The sequence below is a fragment of the Pempheris klunzingeri genome, chromosome 8 (assembly GCF_042242105.1).
Source record: "Pempheris klunzingeri isolate RE-2024b chromosome 8, fPemKlu1.hap1, whole genome shotgun sequence".
NCBI lineage: Eukaryota > Metazoa > Chordata > Actinopteri > Acropomatiformes > Pempheridae > Pempheris > Pempheris klunzingeri.
Window position 1 is genome coordinate 16912813 of NC_092019.1, and position 17575 is coordinate 16930387.

Consider the following 17575-nt stretch of genomic DNA (forward strand, 5'->3'; position numbering starts at 1 on the left):
GTTTCCGTCGTCTTGTGTGTTCACGTCGGTGTGTTTTTTTTCCCGGTGCGTGTCAGAATGAATCAGTGCGCCTCCGAGTGTGAGCGCCCGTGTGTGCCTATTATGTGCGTCCCTTGTGTCCATTAACGACCCATCCCTCCTGACTGAGGATCAAGTGTCCTTGTCATTCATCCGCGGATGAATGTTCCCCGCCTTACGGCTCAAATCATCTCTTGCATAATGATATGTGTAGAAAATAGTAAAATTGGGTGAGCAGCCTGATCATATAGGCTACACAGACAGACTGGACACCGACGCCCAATGAGCGGAGAGCTCCGTTAACTGCAAAAGACCGGGAATCCGGTGCCAATATGACCGGCGTCGGAGCGTTGAGGGCGGCTGTGGAGAGGAGAAGGAGGGCCTCGGTGGGAGAGTGTCGTTTCAAGGACGAGGAATGATACAGAAACATCTGTAAGGACAAAACAGACTCCTAAAGAAAAGTGAGGCTGCTGGCGTCACACTGGCAGGGTGAAGGATTCAATGTCTGGACTTGTTCCAAGGGCACCGAGGTAAGCATGGCCACATCGGCAGAGAGAGGGCAGAGGGCTCCAGGAGAATGACTGCACATACTCAGACCACCGTTCTTTAGCCTCTTCTATTTCATATTCAGATTGTCATTCTCACCTGTGTAATCTAGACAGGTGGACTAGACAAAGCAGTAGTTTTCCTGAGGGGGCAGAAGTTCCAGGTCTTATTAACCCTCCCCTCACCCTCCTCCTCCTCCCTGAGTTGGGATGGATGGAGTGGCTGGAGGTGTGGGTACCCCCAGTAGCACTGGGGGTGACAGCCTCCCCAGACGTAACGGGGACTCCAAGAGGCGCAGTAAGGGCAGCCTGCCCTCCCCAGGCTACAGGCTGTCCCAGGCCTCCCTGGAAGGGGAGAGGGGCTCCTTCGGGGCAGACAGCGTTTCCTTGGGTGGACGTGGCCGTCGCCTCTCCATCATGAGCTCCTCCACAAGGGACGGCCTTCCCTTCCGCACCGCAGGCACCCCAACCACCCCAGTGCCACTGCCGCCTCCACCGAGCTCCTCCTCTGCCACAGCCTATCCTCCCCCACGCTCAGTGGGCTTTGCGGCGTCCCGCGCCGCCCTGGCCTCCACCTCCTCAACTGGGACTGGAGTGATGGTGGTGGCCACCGGCCTAGAGACGACCACCACCACGGCCTGCAACACAACTGCAGCAGGGACCCCTGAGATGATGGGTCAGTCTGGATTGGGGGGGTTTGGCATGGGGCTGGATGGGGAGGACTACAGTACCTCCAACCAGAGCACCTTCATCCAGAGACAGTTTGGAGCCATGCTTCAGCCAGGAGTCAACAAGTTCAGCCTGCGCATGTTTGGATCCCACAAAGCTGTGGCCCTGGAGCAGGAAAGACTGAAATCAGCAGGGGCATGGATCATACACCCCTACAGTGACTTCAGGTATGAAATCACACACACACACACAGCCTCACACAGCCCAGTTACACCGATGTTACTTTTTAAAATAAATGCCACTTGTAACACATGAAAGACACATCATGTTCTTTTGATAGAAATATTGATCAAAGCAAGTTGAAATCGTGCTCCCTCTCTTGTGAGCACACTTGAAGCATAATGATAGACACTTAGGTAGCAGGAGGAACAGGCAAAGAGACACCGATCGTACACTCAGCTTCCTCTTTAGTTGTTAGCAGGGGGAAATGAGGATGAGTACAAATGGGAGGAGAAAGAGGGAGGGACATGCAGGAGGATACATTTATATTGCTTGAGACACAACAGGAATGAATAGGAGGTGATGTTAGGGCTAGGGGAGAGGCAGAAGATGCACCCTGTGGAGGTAACAGGGTATAGACGCAGAGGATGTTTGACAGGCTAAAAGACAGACTTAACAAAAAGGAGACTGGATGAAAAGTCCTGAAGGCAGAGGGAGAGGTGTTCATGGAGACAAGGCCGCCAGGATAGACCCCATGCAGCAATGGCAGGTCTCCATTTGTAAAAATAGAGAGAGAATGAATACTATAGCATTTGTGTCCCATTGTCCTCAGAGGAAATAGTTTCACAGTCACAGGGAGAAAGAGGTGAGGAGATGCAAATTAAGAGGACGAATTTAGCCAAGAGGTGTTTGGCTGATCAGAGAGCAGCTAGAGATGCCTTCCATGTCAATTAGGTAAAATGTTAAGTACGTTTTCATGTGAACAGTGGATGAACCCAGCACAGCACTCCCTGTTGGTGCCCTCACACAAGGAATTTGATCTGTTTTCTAGAATAATCATAATCAATAACACCTGAGGTGACAATGACTATACAGGCTGTTCATGTTTGGTCTCCTTGAGTGAAAGTCTCTTTGTGAAGATGAAGACAAACCTGGTGGTAAATTCTCATGTTTCTCTGGGCTCCATGTTTTTGACACGGCAGACATGTGTTGTATCTTCTCTGATGCCGATGATGTGCAGTTGATGAAAGAAAACTTCCGCTGACAACGACTTAGTGCATAAAAAATAGGTTTATTGCAAAAAGGTCAGTTGTCTAACAGGCACCATGGGAGCCTGGGAAGACGCTCAGACAATTGTAGGAACAGACAGCGTAACCCCCAGCCGAATCTGCTGTTTCTGTCCTCGTCTTCTCTCGAGCCCACTCTGTGGTCACCTTTTATACTCTTCTTGACCACCTAGCTCAACATCTGATGTCTTCGTTAAAATTTAAAGGAATGTACCATAAAAACCTACAGCCATCGGTGCCCAAATAAGGAGGTAAATATCAGGTCACTTCTGCCTAGGTCATACTTTCCAAGGTCTGATTCCTTTAGATAAGCAGACACCAAACAGGCACAGTCATAAACACCAAGTGGACACAGTCATACAGTCACACACCAGATACTACACATGCCAAGCACACAGTGCATGAACACGCTTGTCATTGGCCGACAGAGACTTTGCATAAACACAATCCTAAAAATGTGCAGGTGGACAGCAGAGGAAGGGACAGCATTCATAATCTCTAGACAGACTGCAGCAACAATGGATGACTTGATCCCCAAGGCTCCTGGCCCACTTCTGTCTCATCAGCCACTTACACACACACATACACACACACACACACACACACACACACACACACACACACATACACACACACACACACACACACACACACATACGCACGCACACACACATGGAATGAGGGGTTTTGTATTGTCTGTCAATTTAATGATCACTCACAAGTGCTGCTTATGACTCTGCTCACAGGAGATGAATGAGGCCAGTGATGGATGGATGAAGGGGTGTAAATGGCTGGATGGATGGCCCGTTGAATTTCTGTCCCTGCTGCACTTATTGATATTCTTGCAATATATCTAGAGATGTTAATAGTCCTAATTATCTCGTTGGAGAATCACAATTGAATTTTGATCAATTATGTATGGCATCCTAAATTATGCAAGTTGAGTATGCATTATGCATAATTCAATCATCTAACTTTTCAGTTAAGTACCTGTAGTGTGGAGCGACGTCTTAGCAGAAGCTTAGTGAGGCCGGAACGAGACCGAAGGAAAGGCAGATTACTTGTAAAGCTTTATGTGTTTTTATTCCGGTGTTGACCTTGAGCACAAGAGCAGTAATATGTGCGCTTTTGTGTGTGTGAGTGTGTGGTCCGTCATTGTTGAGTGTGCTGATAAGCTCTCACACCCTTCACCTCATTAAGAAAAGATGTGTTGCTGCTGCACCTGTAAGAATACGTAACAAGAGGCAGAGGAGGTGAACAAAATCCATACTCTGGAACAGCGGGCAGCATATAAACTGGACAAGAGAGCTGAGAACTGAGAGACAGGCAGTTGGGCTGTCAGCAGAGATGACCCATGCTGGAACAGGGTTGGTGGCGTTACACACATAGTTACAGAGATTTATTATGTAATAGCCACTTGCTGTTGTGCTTGTTTGTCTGTATGTCTGGCAGGATGATGGGTGGAAACTCGCTCAGAACTGACATCTGGCTAACTGTGAACAGGGAACCAATCAGAGGTCGCTCAGGAGACACTTGGCCTCAGTTACAGTAGAATTAGTGTTTGGTTTGACAACAGCTGAGCAGGTAGATGCAGGTCAGTTCTCCTCCAGCACCTGTTCATGTTAGAAATGGAATACTGATGAGGCCGAGGAGAGAAGCTTTGATTGCATTTGCAATTCCTAAGTGGTTGTATGAGTGTGTGTGTAGTTCATGAGTGCGCACTACGCACAAGCGCATGTGCACGTATACCTGCATGAGCCACACACAATACACAACCTGGTTTTGCATCATTCCACAGTTGGGAGATCAGAAACAAGGCCTTGACAGGTATTTACCCCAACATGACAAACCTTAACATCATTTTTAGTTTGGATCTGACATATTCTCTTGTCTGTGTGGTTATTCCCTTTTTTTTGGTGCTACATTGAGCTCAAATCAGATGTCACATCTCAGTAACAACTGCAGGATCCAGAGGCTGATCAATGTGCAGTGACATGTTCAGTGTCATCTATTACATTAAACATTATGGCTGCATGCTGTTGAGGTTAGACTACCCTTCCTTTAAAAAGCTGTCTGAGGGGACATCATTGTATCTTTTTGTATGTGTGTAGGAATCATAAAAGGGTGTAAAAGGACAAAATATCACAGTATATAGGGAAGTTGAGGTAGTGCTCAGATCCTTTATTTGAGTAAAAGTATGATAATATAAAGTTAATTCATTGTAAGTAAAACTGCTTTATTTACTTGAGTGAATATAAAAGAATTTTATTAAAGGCAAAACATAAATGTACAAACACTTTTCCTTCTTGTTTATAATCCTTATAAATGACATCACTGGATTGTTAACACCGATGCATCAGTGCATAAGTAGCATTTTACTGTTGTTATCTGGTTGAGGTGGCGCTCATTTGAACTACTTTCTATACAGTTAATTAGTTCAGTTCAGCCTCAGATGATCAATGGAGAAAGGAAAGAAGTTCTGCGACAGAAATTTGTAGCAAAGTTTTTACAAATTTCTTTCCTTTTCTGTGAAATAAAGTAAACGTAAATTGAGGTATCTGAAAATTACTGCTTTCCACTGCTGCTGTTTTATCATCTGATGATTATTTTCTCAATTAATCAATAATCACTTTGGTCCATAGATTGTTAGTTAAAGTCCAAGTTGACAAATTCAAACTGCATGTTTTGTCTGAGCAGCAATCCAAAACCCAGAGGTATTCAGTTTGATATCACAGAACTCTGCAGAGGCAAAGTCAAATCAAAAACAATATACAATAGTCTTTGCATTACAACAAATGTCCATGTCCTCGATCAGAACATGAAATACCACCATAAAATGCTGTGTTTTGGAAAGGATTTTCCATATGGACAGATACAAACACCCAGCGTACTGTGATGTGATTTACCTTTTTTTTTTTTTTTTCCTTTATAGTTTTTCCTATAATCAGAGTTAACAAAGCGCGTCCTCAAGGTCAGGAATGAATCTCCAGCTCCGTCAAAGCAGCTACTGAATCGTTGTGTCTGCATTGCTGTAAATAATCCTTGTATTTACTTCCAGTGATTATGAAGTGATGCATCTGTCAGTGGAAGTGACAAAGTCAGGGAGAAGTGTGTGTTTGTGTGTGTGTGTGTGTAGCAGAACGATGAGTCATGCTTAATCTTCATCAGTCTAGCGGTAGCGTCACACCATGAGGTTGTGTTACTAAATTAGCGCTCAATAGCAATCGACCTCAGGGCTTGAGTGTACTGTCTCGCAAAAAGAGAGAGAGAGAGAGAGAGAAAGAGAGAGTGTGTGAATGGAAAGAGGGAGAGAAAGAGAGAGAGTGTGTGCGTGTGAATGGAAAGAGGGAGAGAGAGAGAAAGCAAGCAATGCAATAAGAAGCAAGTCATTGATATGGGTTAAGGTAGGGATAAAGGGATTGGGAGGAAGAAGACAGAAAGATGACAGGAATCGTCTCCAGATGATTGAATTGCCTCTTCTGTCATACTTAAATCACTTGCAGCATCCCAGTGACGCGACTGCTTCCTCATATTTTTATGAGAATACTACGTCATTCAGTAATACTCTCCAGCATGAAATCCAGATTGATGAGGTTACTGATCATTTGCCTCCCTCTGTCGCTTTGTGTTTGTCTCTTTTTCTCAATTCAGTTCAGCTGTCAGTTCAGTTCTGCTCCTCTTCATTGTTATGAGAAATAAATGCTGTAGTTTATGTTGCAGAAGCCTTTGCAAGGGATGAAATTGTCTTAAGGAAAATATTGATATGTACGACTCCTGTACTTGGAAAAGGCTATAAGAAGAAATTTGCATTTTTTAATTTCCTGGATGATTCCCAAGTTATTAAAATCACCATCTCAGGGGTACATAACAAAGGAGAGACTATATATGTAGGACACATTTGGCATATGAATATGTATAAGGAAATGAGATATAAAGGGATTAACTGAAAGAAAAGATTAAAGAAAAAGACTGGCAAGTTCGATGTTGCTGTCTGATGTTTGCACACTCATTTAAACGGAGGACACATAGAGGGCAGTTACGTCTTCACGGTGACGCAAAAACAGCAGCAAAATGTCTTCTGTGGTTCTGGCGATCTTTTTAAAACACTGACGCTATCAACGATATCTCAGGTTAGGTATGACAGAAAATGTGTGTGCTAAATAGATGCATTATGGGGCTTGTAGGATCTACTGTTTTTGAGAGTGGGTCAGGTTATCTGGGCCTCTGCTGCTTCGATATGAACGCTTTTTTGGATCTCTCTCTCAGCTGCAACATAGAATTACAGGAGTAACCTTGTAATCCATTTTTTCAGGTTTTTATGTACAGTTGAGTAACATACTCATTTTCAGTTTCTAATAGCAGAGGGAGAGATTAGGGTGAGTGAGCAGGTCCTCCATTTCCTTTATGAATTGCCATTTTGTCACTTTGTCAATGTGAACAGACTACATACATCTAAAAAACCTGCTTAGAATTGGCATATAGTATTGATTTGGGACACAACAGATGACAGTGAGTCGGCATGCACAATACCAGGACTGAAGCTGCAAAGTCTTCTTCACATCATAATAGAAAACAATAAAACACGGTTGAACAACACTGTTTCTCTCTGTCTAGGTTCTACTGGGACCTGTTGATGTTAATGTTGATGATGGGGAACTTAATCATCCTGCCAGTGGGCATCACTTTCTTTAGAGACGAGAACACTCCCTCGTGGATCATCTTCAACGTGGTCTCTGACACTCTCTTCATGGTCGACTTGGTTCTCAACTTCAGGACCGGCATCATCAAGGAAGACAGCACTGAGATATTGCTGGATCCCAGGTCAGTAGAAGCATTTGTGCTTGTATTAGCCTTACATGTCAAAGGCAGGAGCATTGTTCATGGTCTAGAATATCAATACAGCAGCTCTGTTGGTATTAATTCAAATTTGCTCTTCTGGCCATCTGCTGGATTTGTGTTCAGACAATCCATGTGTGAGATATGAAAAGGTGACATGCAGCCACGGGCAGGGACTTTTTCTCGATCCAGTTCTGTTCCGGCTGAATATTGATGAGGATCGTTTTATGCCAGCCAAATGTTGGAATCACTTCAACAAAGCTTGATTGCCAAATTACGAAAGTCACTGGTCCTCCATCATACTCTAACTCAGGGCAATCCGCCAGAAATACCTGAAGACCTGGTTCCTGGTGGACTTTGTGTCATCCATCCCGGTGGACTACATCTTCCTGATGGTGGACAGTCTTGACTCCGAGGTGTACAGGACAGCCAGGGCGCTGCGCATCGTCCGCTTCACCAAAATCCTGAGCCTCCTTCGACTGCTCCGCCTGTCTAGACTCATCCGCTACATCCACCAGTGGGAGGAGGTGAGAAACACAGAGGCTGGAGACGCAGAGCAAAGTTGAATGGGAAGGCATTTGTGTCAAAGAGCTTGTTCAAAACACACTTGATATGTGAGGTGTGGCTCATCATAAACCTTTTACAAGCAAAATATTATGTTTTCAGAGTAGAATCAAACCCATTTTTAGAATATTGTGCCAATGAGCTGGAGGAAAGGCTTTTTTAAATTGGAATTTGAACTGTTTTTGAATAAAATCCTGAAAAGCTAAACTTTACATGCCCTCTCCACCCATTATTTATTCACCACACTTGTGTCTATATTTTCTAGATCTTCCATATGACCTATGACCTTGCCAGCGCCATGGTGAGGATCGTTAACCTGATCGGTATGATGCTGCTGCTGTGCCACTGGGACGGCTGTCTCCAGTTCCTGGTCCCCATGCTGCAGGACTTCCCTCCTGACTGCTGGGTTTCCAAGAACCTGATGGTGGTGAGTCTCCAACCAGCAGTCTGCATGTATGTGACTGTCACTTTTAATATCTTTCAGTGAATGATTTTATTGTGCAAAGAACAAAAAAAAAGGACATGACGTTCCGTTTGAGTTGAACGAAACACACAAAGCATTATCTCGGCTTGTTTGAACAGCGTGTGCAATATTTATTTCGGATGAATGAAAATTTAGAGATTCGGAAAGGCTTGGTTTTGGGTTATCTGTGTGTGCAGAGTGACGGTGGTTATCAGATTTGACATTGTTTGCTCCTTATCTGAGTTAATTGGCTCATGCAGCGACATGTCCAGTTGGAATAAAACTGACTCTCATCATCACAGAAATAAAAAGATTTTCCAATTAAACACGTCAACAGAGATCAGGTGGAGGTGTGAACGCTGGCAAACAATCGAAGGCCAAGGGACCTGCTGGAGATTTTGTCGTGTGCATGCAGGCATACGGACACGAGTGCAGATGAATACACACAAATACACAGCTGCATGAATAGCTGACTCATGTCTCAGTGGTTGCCTGGGTGACTGTTGCTAAGCAGGCTGATGCTGGGATTTTCCCCAGAGAAAGCCCAGTCATCCGATGGACCATTAACATCTTGGTATAATTGAACTCATACACACCCTAAAACATAAGCACACACACATGCAAGCAGAGGCTGGTCTTATTTAATATTTATTTAATAATGCATGATGTGTCTTTTCTTTCTTTTTTTTTTTTTTTCTTTTTGTTTTGGATCAGAGTAGGTTTTGACAGTTAAATTGCTGCTGGTATTTATTCTGATCTCAGCTGTTTTTTCTGAAGTATTGTGGCACAGCACCTCTGAAAGGGGAAACAGTTCAGTGTTGAAACACCTTTTAATTAACACTTGAAACTTCTTTTTCTCCTTCTGTCACCCTACCTGACGGTATCTCACAAACAGAATGACACATGGGGCGTGCAGTACTCCTATGCTCTATTCAAAGCCATGAGCCACATGTTGTGTATCGGGTACGGTGCCCAGGCTCCAGAAGGGATGACTGATGTGTGGCTCACCATGCTCAGCATGATCGTTGGTGCCACCTGTTACGCCATGTTCATCGGCCACGCTACCGCTCTCATCCAATCACTGGACTCTTCACGACGACAGTACCAGGAAAAGGTGAAACATGACGCTCATCCATCTGTTACTGCGTCCATCTCTCCCTCAATATTTTTTCTAGTTTGCCCATTAAACTTTGTATCGAGTTCTGTCTGTTTCTGTCTAGGCCTGCAGCTAACAATGATTTTCATTATGAACAAAGATGTGGATTGTTTTTTTCTTTAATCAATTAATCTTTTAGTTTATAAAAGGTCACTAAAAATGGCCAGTACAACTGTCCAGAAACCCAGAATGAACTCTTCAAATGTTTTGTTTTTCCCAACTATCAATCGAAAACTGAAGCATGTTCAATTTACAGTGAGACATCAGTGAATGTTTTCTGTCAAATAGCGAATCCAGTGGTTGTTTGGAGGCAACAAAAGGAGTCGGAGATGTCAAGAGTCAAACATAATTTTTTACTACTTTGTCATAGTATTTCTTTTTTCCTGGCTCCTGTCAAATAAATCCTTTTTTGGGAATTTTTTCAATGAAACAGTTGGAGAAGGGGAAATCATTTAAGGTCAATCACTCAGAATATGTAGACTGTGTCCAGAATTCCTCCACGTTTACTTATTGTCTACAAAAGTATTTGCATCCAAGTTCTCTCAGAATTTCCTGTAAAGTTACGAACGTCTACGGCATGTGCACTGCTCTCTTTTAACAAGCCCACAATGCACTGCGGCCCATTTTATAGACACTGAAATTACAGCTCTTGCAACATCTGTCAGTGATGATGATACATGAGTGTCCTGCACACTCGCTTCATGCCATGAAATTGTTTTTATTAGTGACAACGTTTCAATCCTACTTGGATCTTCATCGCATCAACATGATACTAAAATCTTCATTTACTGCTTCACCATTGAGTGCCCATTAGATATGGAGATTTGGAGATATGGAGATTTGGATACAGCTAACACATGCCACAAAGGATGAGAACCAGTTGACTAATCAATGTCTCTTTTTCTGAAAAGTGAATGTGCTGTGTGTTTGTTTGCAGATCCCTGACCTGTGCATGTGTGTGTTTGTGTGTTATTACAGTACAAGCAGGTGGAGCAGTACATGTCGTTCCATAAGCTTCCTGCAGATGTTCGGCAAAAGATCCACGAGTACTATGAGCACCGCTTCCAGGGGAAAATGTTTGATGAGGAGAACATCCTGGGAGAGCTCAGTGAACCACTTAAAGAGGTACTAAACTCACAAAAACCAGCATATCTTCATGCACAGACTGCAAATGCTCTGTCCTCCAGCAAATCTCCCTTCCTTCCCTTCTGTCTTTATCTCTTCTTCCTGTTCATCTAGGAGATAGTCAGCTTTAACTGCCGCAGCCTGGTGGCCAACATGCCTCTGTTTGCCAACGCTGATCCCAACTTTGTGACCGCCGTATTGACCAAGCTACGTTTTGAGGTGTTTCAGCCCTCAGACTTCATCATCCGCGAGGGCACAGTTGGACGGAAGATGTACTTCATCCAACATGGACGAGTCAGTGTGCTGACCCGTGGCAACAAGGAAACCAAGCTGAGCGATGGGTCGTACTTTGGAGGTGAGAAAATGCAGTTGTCTAGACAGTTTAAGTTGCGTAGGAAGGTACAGGAAAAGACGGTACTTGCCTAAAGGGTAGAAGATGAAGGTGATGGTGGTTCGTGTTTGCGCAGAACTATATACTGTACCTATATTCTCCTTCCATTGTCTCCACTCCCACATGCAGAGATCTGTCTGTTGACTCGTGGACGGAGGACCGCCAGCGTTCGTGCGGATACATACTGTCGTCTGTACTCTCTCAGTGTGGACAGCTTTAATGAGGTGCTGGAGGAACACCCGATGATGCGGCGTGCCTTCGAAACTGTCGCTGTTGACAGATTGGACCGTATTGGTAAATTGATGATAATACATTTCCCTCCATCTTATCTTGCTGTTTTCCATTTAGCTTTTTAATTCAACAATGATAAATATTCGCAGTTATGGATCCAATACTAATTTTCTCAGGCACTTCGTCCTCAGCTGTAAGGTCAGAACTCATATTTGAGAACAGGCTGAAATAAATAAAAGCTGAAATAATAAAGGATGAGAAATGTGAAGAATAGAAAAACCTGAAGGCTAAAACCTCATCTGTCTGCTATGTTTTCAGTTGACAGTTGACAAATCTGGAACTTAATATGTCTTGTCTCTTCTTTCTCCTTTACAGGCAGGAAGAACTCCATGCTCCTGCGGAAGTCATCCCAGGGTGGCTCTCTGGGGGGTAGTATGGGTCGCGGAGGAGGCCGAGGTGGAGGGGGTCCAGGAGCCGGAGGTGGCCTGGCAGCGAGCGGCCTGGGATCCTGTGACAGCATGTTGGTGCAGCAGATTGTCAAACACGACAGCATGCCAGCCATGCAGGATGCAATTGCAGCTGCTGCTGCAGGAAGAAGCGGGGTCATGGGAGGAAGTGGCACCGTGTCTCCTCGGCCACGCCCAGTCATCTGGGCGCCGCTGGTTCATGCCCCCCTGCAGACCGCAGCTGCCACCAGCAATGTAGCCATCGCACTCATGCACCAGCAACAGCAACAACAGCAGCAGCTCCAGCAGCTGCAGCAACAGCATGCGCTTGGAGGTGCCTTCTTCCTGCCGTCCCCTCTTGTCTCTCCTTCTCCCTCCTCCTCTTTTCCTCTGTCTCCTCCTCGTGCTCCTGTGTTACAGCCACTCCGCCCCTCTGTGAGCTCTCTCATCGGGATGATGACGACAATGGGAGGGATGGGTGGTTTGTCCCCAAGAGGATTTCCTGTCTCTCCCTCGACTATGGGCCCTCCTGGTGGGGTGACATCACCCCCTGTTGCTAAAACTCCACCAGCGTCCTCTGTCCCAACTTCTGTCCAACAAGGAAGGACTCTTCATTACAGCCTCCGCCTCCAGGCTGATCATCCCCCAGTGATATCTGGATCTCTTGGAACCCAGACAGGTGGAGGGCCACCAACTCCACCCCTCCACAAGGTTCCTACAACCAGTGCCCCTGCTGCTTCTGGTGCTCCATCAGATGGCAACACATCTGCTACAGGCCAGCAGGGAGCAAAAGAGGCTCTGTTACGTCACGGAGGAAACAGTTCTCAGTGTCTGCCAGCACTGGGAAGACTCACCCAAGAGGCCAGACTGCTGTCGGCCTCGCAGCCCACTCTGCCTCACCGCTCCTGGGTTGGAGTGCAGCCTCACCCGCCTCTCCACCGAAAGGCTTCAGGTGGTAATTTGCTAGCGGCTCCTTTTCTGGCAGGCCAGTTGGCCAGGGGAAGCAGTGCGGGCATGCTGGCCTCTAACACTCCTGTACAACTGCTGACAAATATGCTGTTTAATGCACAAACACAAGCACAGGTCACAGTTCCTATTCAGCCCACTTTAGCACAGGCTATCTCTGCAAACACAGCCACATACACCCAATCTGGCCCTCACGCTGCCTCTGTACCAACACCTATAGCGGCACACATGCCACCTGCACCTTCTTTGCCATCTTCTTCCCCTCCAAAGCAGACCCCGCTCTCCTCGGCCACCCATTCACCTGCGCCCACCCCCTCGTCTCCTACACCAATACTCCCCCAGGCACCTCATCCTAAACCAATCCCAATGACTCCCTCTCGCTCCTCCTCTCCTCCTCCCTGCTCCACCCCTCCTTCAGCGGGAACACACCCACTGTCGCTCTCATCAACTCCTCGCCCCAAACCGATCCATACACCCTCTCCTCGCTCCTCCTCTCCCTCTCCCTCCTCCACACCACCTCCATCTTCCGTTTCTACCCCCATTCCACTACCTCAAACCTACGGGCCCAAGTCATCTCTTACCTCCTCTTCTCCTCCTTCCTCCTTGATAACCTCTTTCCCACCGCATCCCCAGAGCCCCCGAGCAAAGACATCCAACACGCCTACTTCTGCTTCTCCGTTTTCTGGCCCCAGTCCTGCCCCAACCCCAATCCCTTCTCCGACACCGACTCCCACTCAGACTACCCGCAACCGCACTCCTACCCAGACCCTTACCCCTACACTTTCCCCCTCTCCCATCCCCATTACATCTGTGCCCTCCCTAAGTAAATCCCAGACTCCAACCTCTTGTCTCCAGCCCTCTGTCTCTAGCTCAGCCAGAGGCCCCACCTCTAGCCAGATCCCAAAGCAGACCTTGCCACTAACCCCAACCCAAACTGCATCACCCTCCCCACCACCAACTACCACTGGCCCTCCAACTAAAGTAACCTTCTCACTTCATCCTGTAAAGCAGACCCCTCCTGTTGTTACTCCAAGCTCCACTTCAGGCTCCAATCATCCGCCCAAACCAACCCCAGCGACAACGACCTCATCCTCAGCATCTTTATGCCCAAGCCAGAGCTCCACTAACCCCTCCTCTCATGCCACCACCACTGCCTCTCCTAGTATCCAATCTGCCTCTGCTCACCCCCCAAAACAAATGTCAACCACCACAGCTGGTACTGCCAACTCCTCAAAGCTTACACCGTCCACCCCTGCCCCGACCTCTCAGACATCCACCCCTATACCCACCCAGTCTACACATGCAGCCACCCCTGCCAACACCACCTCCCCTAAAGGTGGGAAAAAGGACCCTCAGTTGCCACTCACCAGAAAAGACTCAGAGGGACTAAGACACAAACTGCCCGCCAACATGTAAGAAGAGGAGGAAAATCTCGTCTCATAGCTGCAGTGATCTCAAGTGGACAGGTACATCTTGTTTGCATTTACTCTAGGATGTGATTGTCTTAGAACATCAGGTTCATCATGTGACTCTCAACCAAGCCATCAATTGACGAGAAAGACTTTATGGGTCTGTTGAGTGGTTGGCGCAGGCAGTGGTAGAGTCTAAAAAACATCCAAATGTATACATACATATCTGTGTTAGTGATTGTTGGAGCAAGCATGGGAGCTGAAGTGGAAACAGTTACACAGTAACAATTGATGGAAGCAATAGCTGAGAGTCAGAAAAAAAATATGTGTGAAAAGTCTCTATTTTCTTGACAATGGAAACAGCAATACATGTGAAACATTTGAGACTCTCATTATTTGACAGGAAGTAGACGTGACAGTAATAATAAATGTAAGAAAATGATAATTTGTTGAAGAAAGTCTGTTGTGATGTCAGTCTCAAATGCAGGCAATAGAGCAGACACCTCCTGGTTTCCAGCTCCAACTCCCTCTTGCCTCCCATTCTGCACCAAAGTGTAATATTTTCTCATCAGAATAATACTAATTATAAGGATATAGAGTTTAAAAATCACTGTCAAGTTGATACTCATATGAATTTGAATAAGTAGGAGCAGTCCACTGGTAGTTTTGTTGTCCCAAGTGTGTGGTGTTTAGTTTTCGAGCAATCTTTTAAACCTACATGTTCACTCTGACGACTTCTGTAAAATGTGTTTTTTTGTGTGACACGCAATACCGCTCCGCTGTGCACTGTGGCTCACTTGAGTTTTTTTTTTTTTCCCACCCGGCTCCCTGTTCTGTAAATATGTGCCTCTCTGTGGGTCTGTTGTAAGCTTCCTCACTCCTCTGCCTCTTAGTCTTTCATCTCCTGTCTGTCCCGCCGCCTTTCATCTGATTTCGCAGCTCCGGTCGCTAACTGTTTCTTTGACGCTCACAGACTCTCTCCCTTTCTCTCGGTTTGTCCAACACTTTGCTCTCAGCCTCATGTTCAATTTGCCCCTCCTTCTGTCGCCCTATGACACTGTTTCAGTGCCATTTCCAGTGATGTTTGATGTTCTGTGTGGGTAGCAACAAGGCATTTCTGTCTTAACCCCTGATACCATGTTGCCTAGACTATATATTAAAGGACCAAATGTTTTATTTTTTATTTATCACAACTTAAGCTTTTGAACAGAAAAAAAATAGCTAATAATGCCGTCAGAATGATGATCTTGAGTGTGGTGTTAAAGTTGAGCATTATGATTTTGATTTTGATGACAATGATGACATTCTTGACAACCATGCTGGTGATGAAAATGGTGTATATCTGGATGTGTGAATAAAGCGGATTTAGATATCATCTTGCTGAGTATGTTAAGGCCATGAGCTCATTTTTGTGCTTGCATGCGTGTTTCTGGCCTGTGTGCATGTGTCTTTAAAATGCCGTAACAGTAGCAGCTGGCAGGATGTATGAAAGTACTGACAACTTAGAAAATACTGATTTTTGATTCAACTCGTCTTGAATGTTGATGACTTGGGACTTTTGGACCTTTGCAGAGCTGGCACTTTCTGTTTAAATGTGGTTGCTTTTGATTTTCTTTGAAACTGCTTCATCTCAGAGGCTTTCAATATCTCATTAACATTTAACGAGAGATTTAAAACGGACCCATAACTACTTTGCCAAGAAACCATTACAGCCACTAAACAAGCAGCTAATGTTAATTTAAGAGTTGGTTCACTAAAATCATAGGAAAAAAACACAAGTTACAACTTATAGTATCTATAGCAAGATGTATGTATTATTTAGAATAATGGAGACATTGCTTTTGGGAAGACATGTTGCAGTTGAATCATTTAGATGCATCCCTGACCACTCTCAGAAATTTCTTATCAAAACCGTGGTCTCTTGTTCAATTATGCTTTCTGCAAAGTGTATTTTATAACATAAAGGTCTAACCGCAGTTATAAAGCATTCTCTGCGTTTCCAGAAAGAAAATTTTGGTGAGAACGTTAGAAGCCTTTATTCAAATAAGTCTAAAAATACGGGAATTCATTCAAAAACACCACGTATACAATGTACCATGTATAACTTTTTAGGTGTAGAAGGTAAACTTCCCACAGGCTGTGAAAACCCTCAAATTCACAGAAAAAATCCCAGCACTATGACCTCAATGCCTTCAGTGGTAGCCATGGCCTTGGTTGTGAGCGCCAGAAACAAAATTAGATTCATCTCCATTGTACTGGAGTGGCAGAAATCTTCCAGTCCGTTTGGGTGGATTGAACCATGCAACAATGGAAGAGGTATTTAGATCCTCAATTAGCGACTAGTGCTGAGCATATGTGCATGCTTTTTCTTCTCTTTTCTCTAATCTTTGCTATTTTTGTAAAACACTGTACAATATTACTACTTTGATCGAACTTTTGAAAAGTTTAGTGGAGCTTGTTTTCTGTTGGGTGGCAAAATATTTCATAAGCTTATTGTATATTTGTTGTAATATTAAAAGCAATTAGCATCTGTAAATGCCAAACAAATTTGGTGGATTTCCCCATGAACAGTAGTGTAGCAGAATTAAAAAGTAGTAGAAAATATTAATATTAAAGTTGTATACATCTATCTCAGGATTCAGCTTAAGTACAATACTTGGCTAATTTTTTTCCTTTCCATTATTGCCGCTATACAAAAGGATTTTTGTTGTTTTTGCTGTAATTTGGGTGAACCGATGCTTTCCTTTACATTGTTTCATTGTACATTGGATGGATTACCAGGAGAGTGAGCGCCAATCGACTTGGACATGACCCTGGTGACTCAGATCTGTACTCATTCGTGATCTCTGAGGATTTGGGACTCGGGAGGTTTAGAGACTCAACTTCAACCCAGGCGTGTGGTAAAATAACTCGTTGTGTGAGCGACCAGTTGAAGGGGTGGAGAACTGTTTGCTCTGCTTCAGCCTCCTGGCCCCAGCTCTGCTGCTGCTGCTGCTCCTGGATCCCCAACCCTAATCCTGTACCTCTCAGCAGAGGGCAGACACACTCACATCCAAGGTTAAGCTTGTGGATGTGGGGCCACCTAAATCTCTCTCGCTCTTGACTGGAACTTATAGAATATCCGCCTTTGTGAAGGGAGATTACAGTCTGATACGCCTGCCTCCCCTTCCCCTTCTATAACTTTCCATCCCTCACACACATTTATTTTACCTCTCCTCTCTCATTAATGTCAAAGAGGTTTTTAACAGCCCTTCACTCTCGTGTGGGCGGCGATGAGAGAGAGAGAGAATTATTTTTCACCTCTACGAGTTAAGAGGCATTAACATATTGGATTTACACTTGTTATTATTTGCATGCTGTTTGAATAGCTCCTGCTGTGTGTCACAAAGCAGCATAACACATCAGTGAGAGGATGATGGGCTTGTAGCGGTAAATATTTAGTTTTTTGCGATGCTGTTTGGGAATTTTAC

The 17575-nt window shown here is 45.0% G+C and overlaps 2 protein-coding genes across 2 annotated transcripts in view; both read left to right on the forward strand.

Moving 5' to 3' along the window:
• zbtb7b (zinc finger and BTB domain containing 7B) overlaps window positions 1-17575 on the forward strand; it is a 76361-nt gene that overhangs the window by 35929 nt on the left and 22857 nt on the right. The gene's annotated exons all lie outside the window — the stretch shown is intronic.
• Window positions 774-14112, forward strand: LOC139205120 (potassium/sodium hyperpolarization-activated cyclic nucleotide-gated channel 2). Its single transcript, XM_070835230.1, has 11 exons — window positions 774-1459; window positions 7133-7339; window positions 7668-7881; window positions 8184-8345; window positions 9277-9495; window positions 10516-10662; window positions 10777-11017; window positions 11183-11347; window positions 11660-12805; window positions 12884-13808; window positions 13935-14112. The coding sequence occupies exons 1-11, from the start codon at window positions 774-776 to the stop codon at window positions 14110-14112; spliced, it is 4290 nt and encodes a 1429-aa protein (XP_070691331.1).

What these genes read in the sequence shown, in the direction of transcription:
- LOC139205120 (XM_070835230.1), top strand. Translation starts at nt 774, where the DNA reads ATGGATGGAGTGGCTGGAGGTGTGGGTACCCCCAGTAGCACTGGGGGT. An exon ending in TCAGTGAACCACTTAAAGAG is followed by an intron (nt 10,663 to 10,776) that starts GTACTAAACTCA and finishes CTGTTCATCTAG; the next exon opens with GAGATAGTCAGCTTTAACTG. An exon ending in TGACAGATTGGACCGTATTG is followed by an intron (nt 11,348 to 11,659) that starts GTAAATTGATGA and finishes TCTCCTTTACAG; the next exon opens with GCAGGAAGAACTCCATGCTC.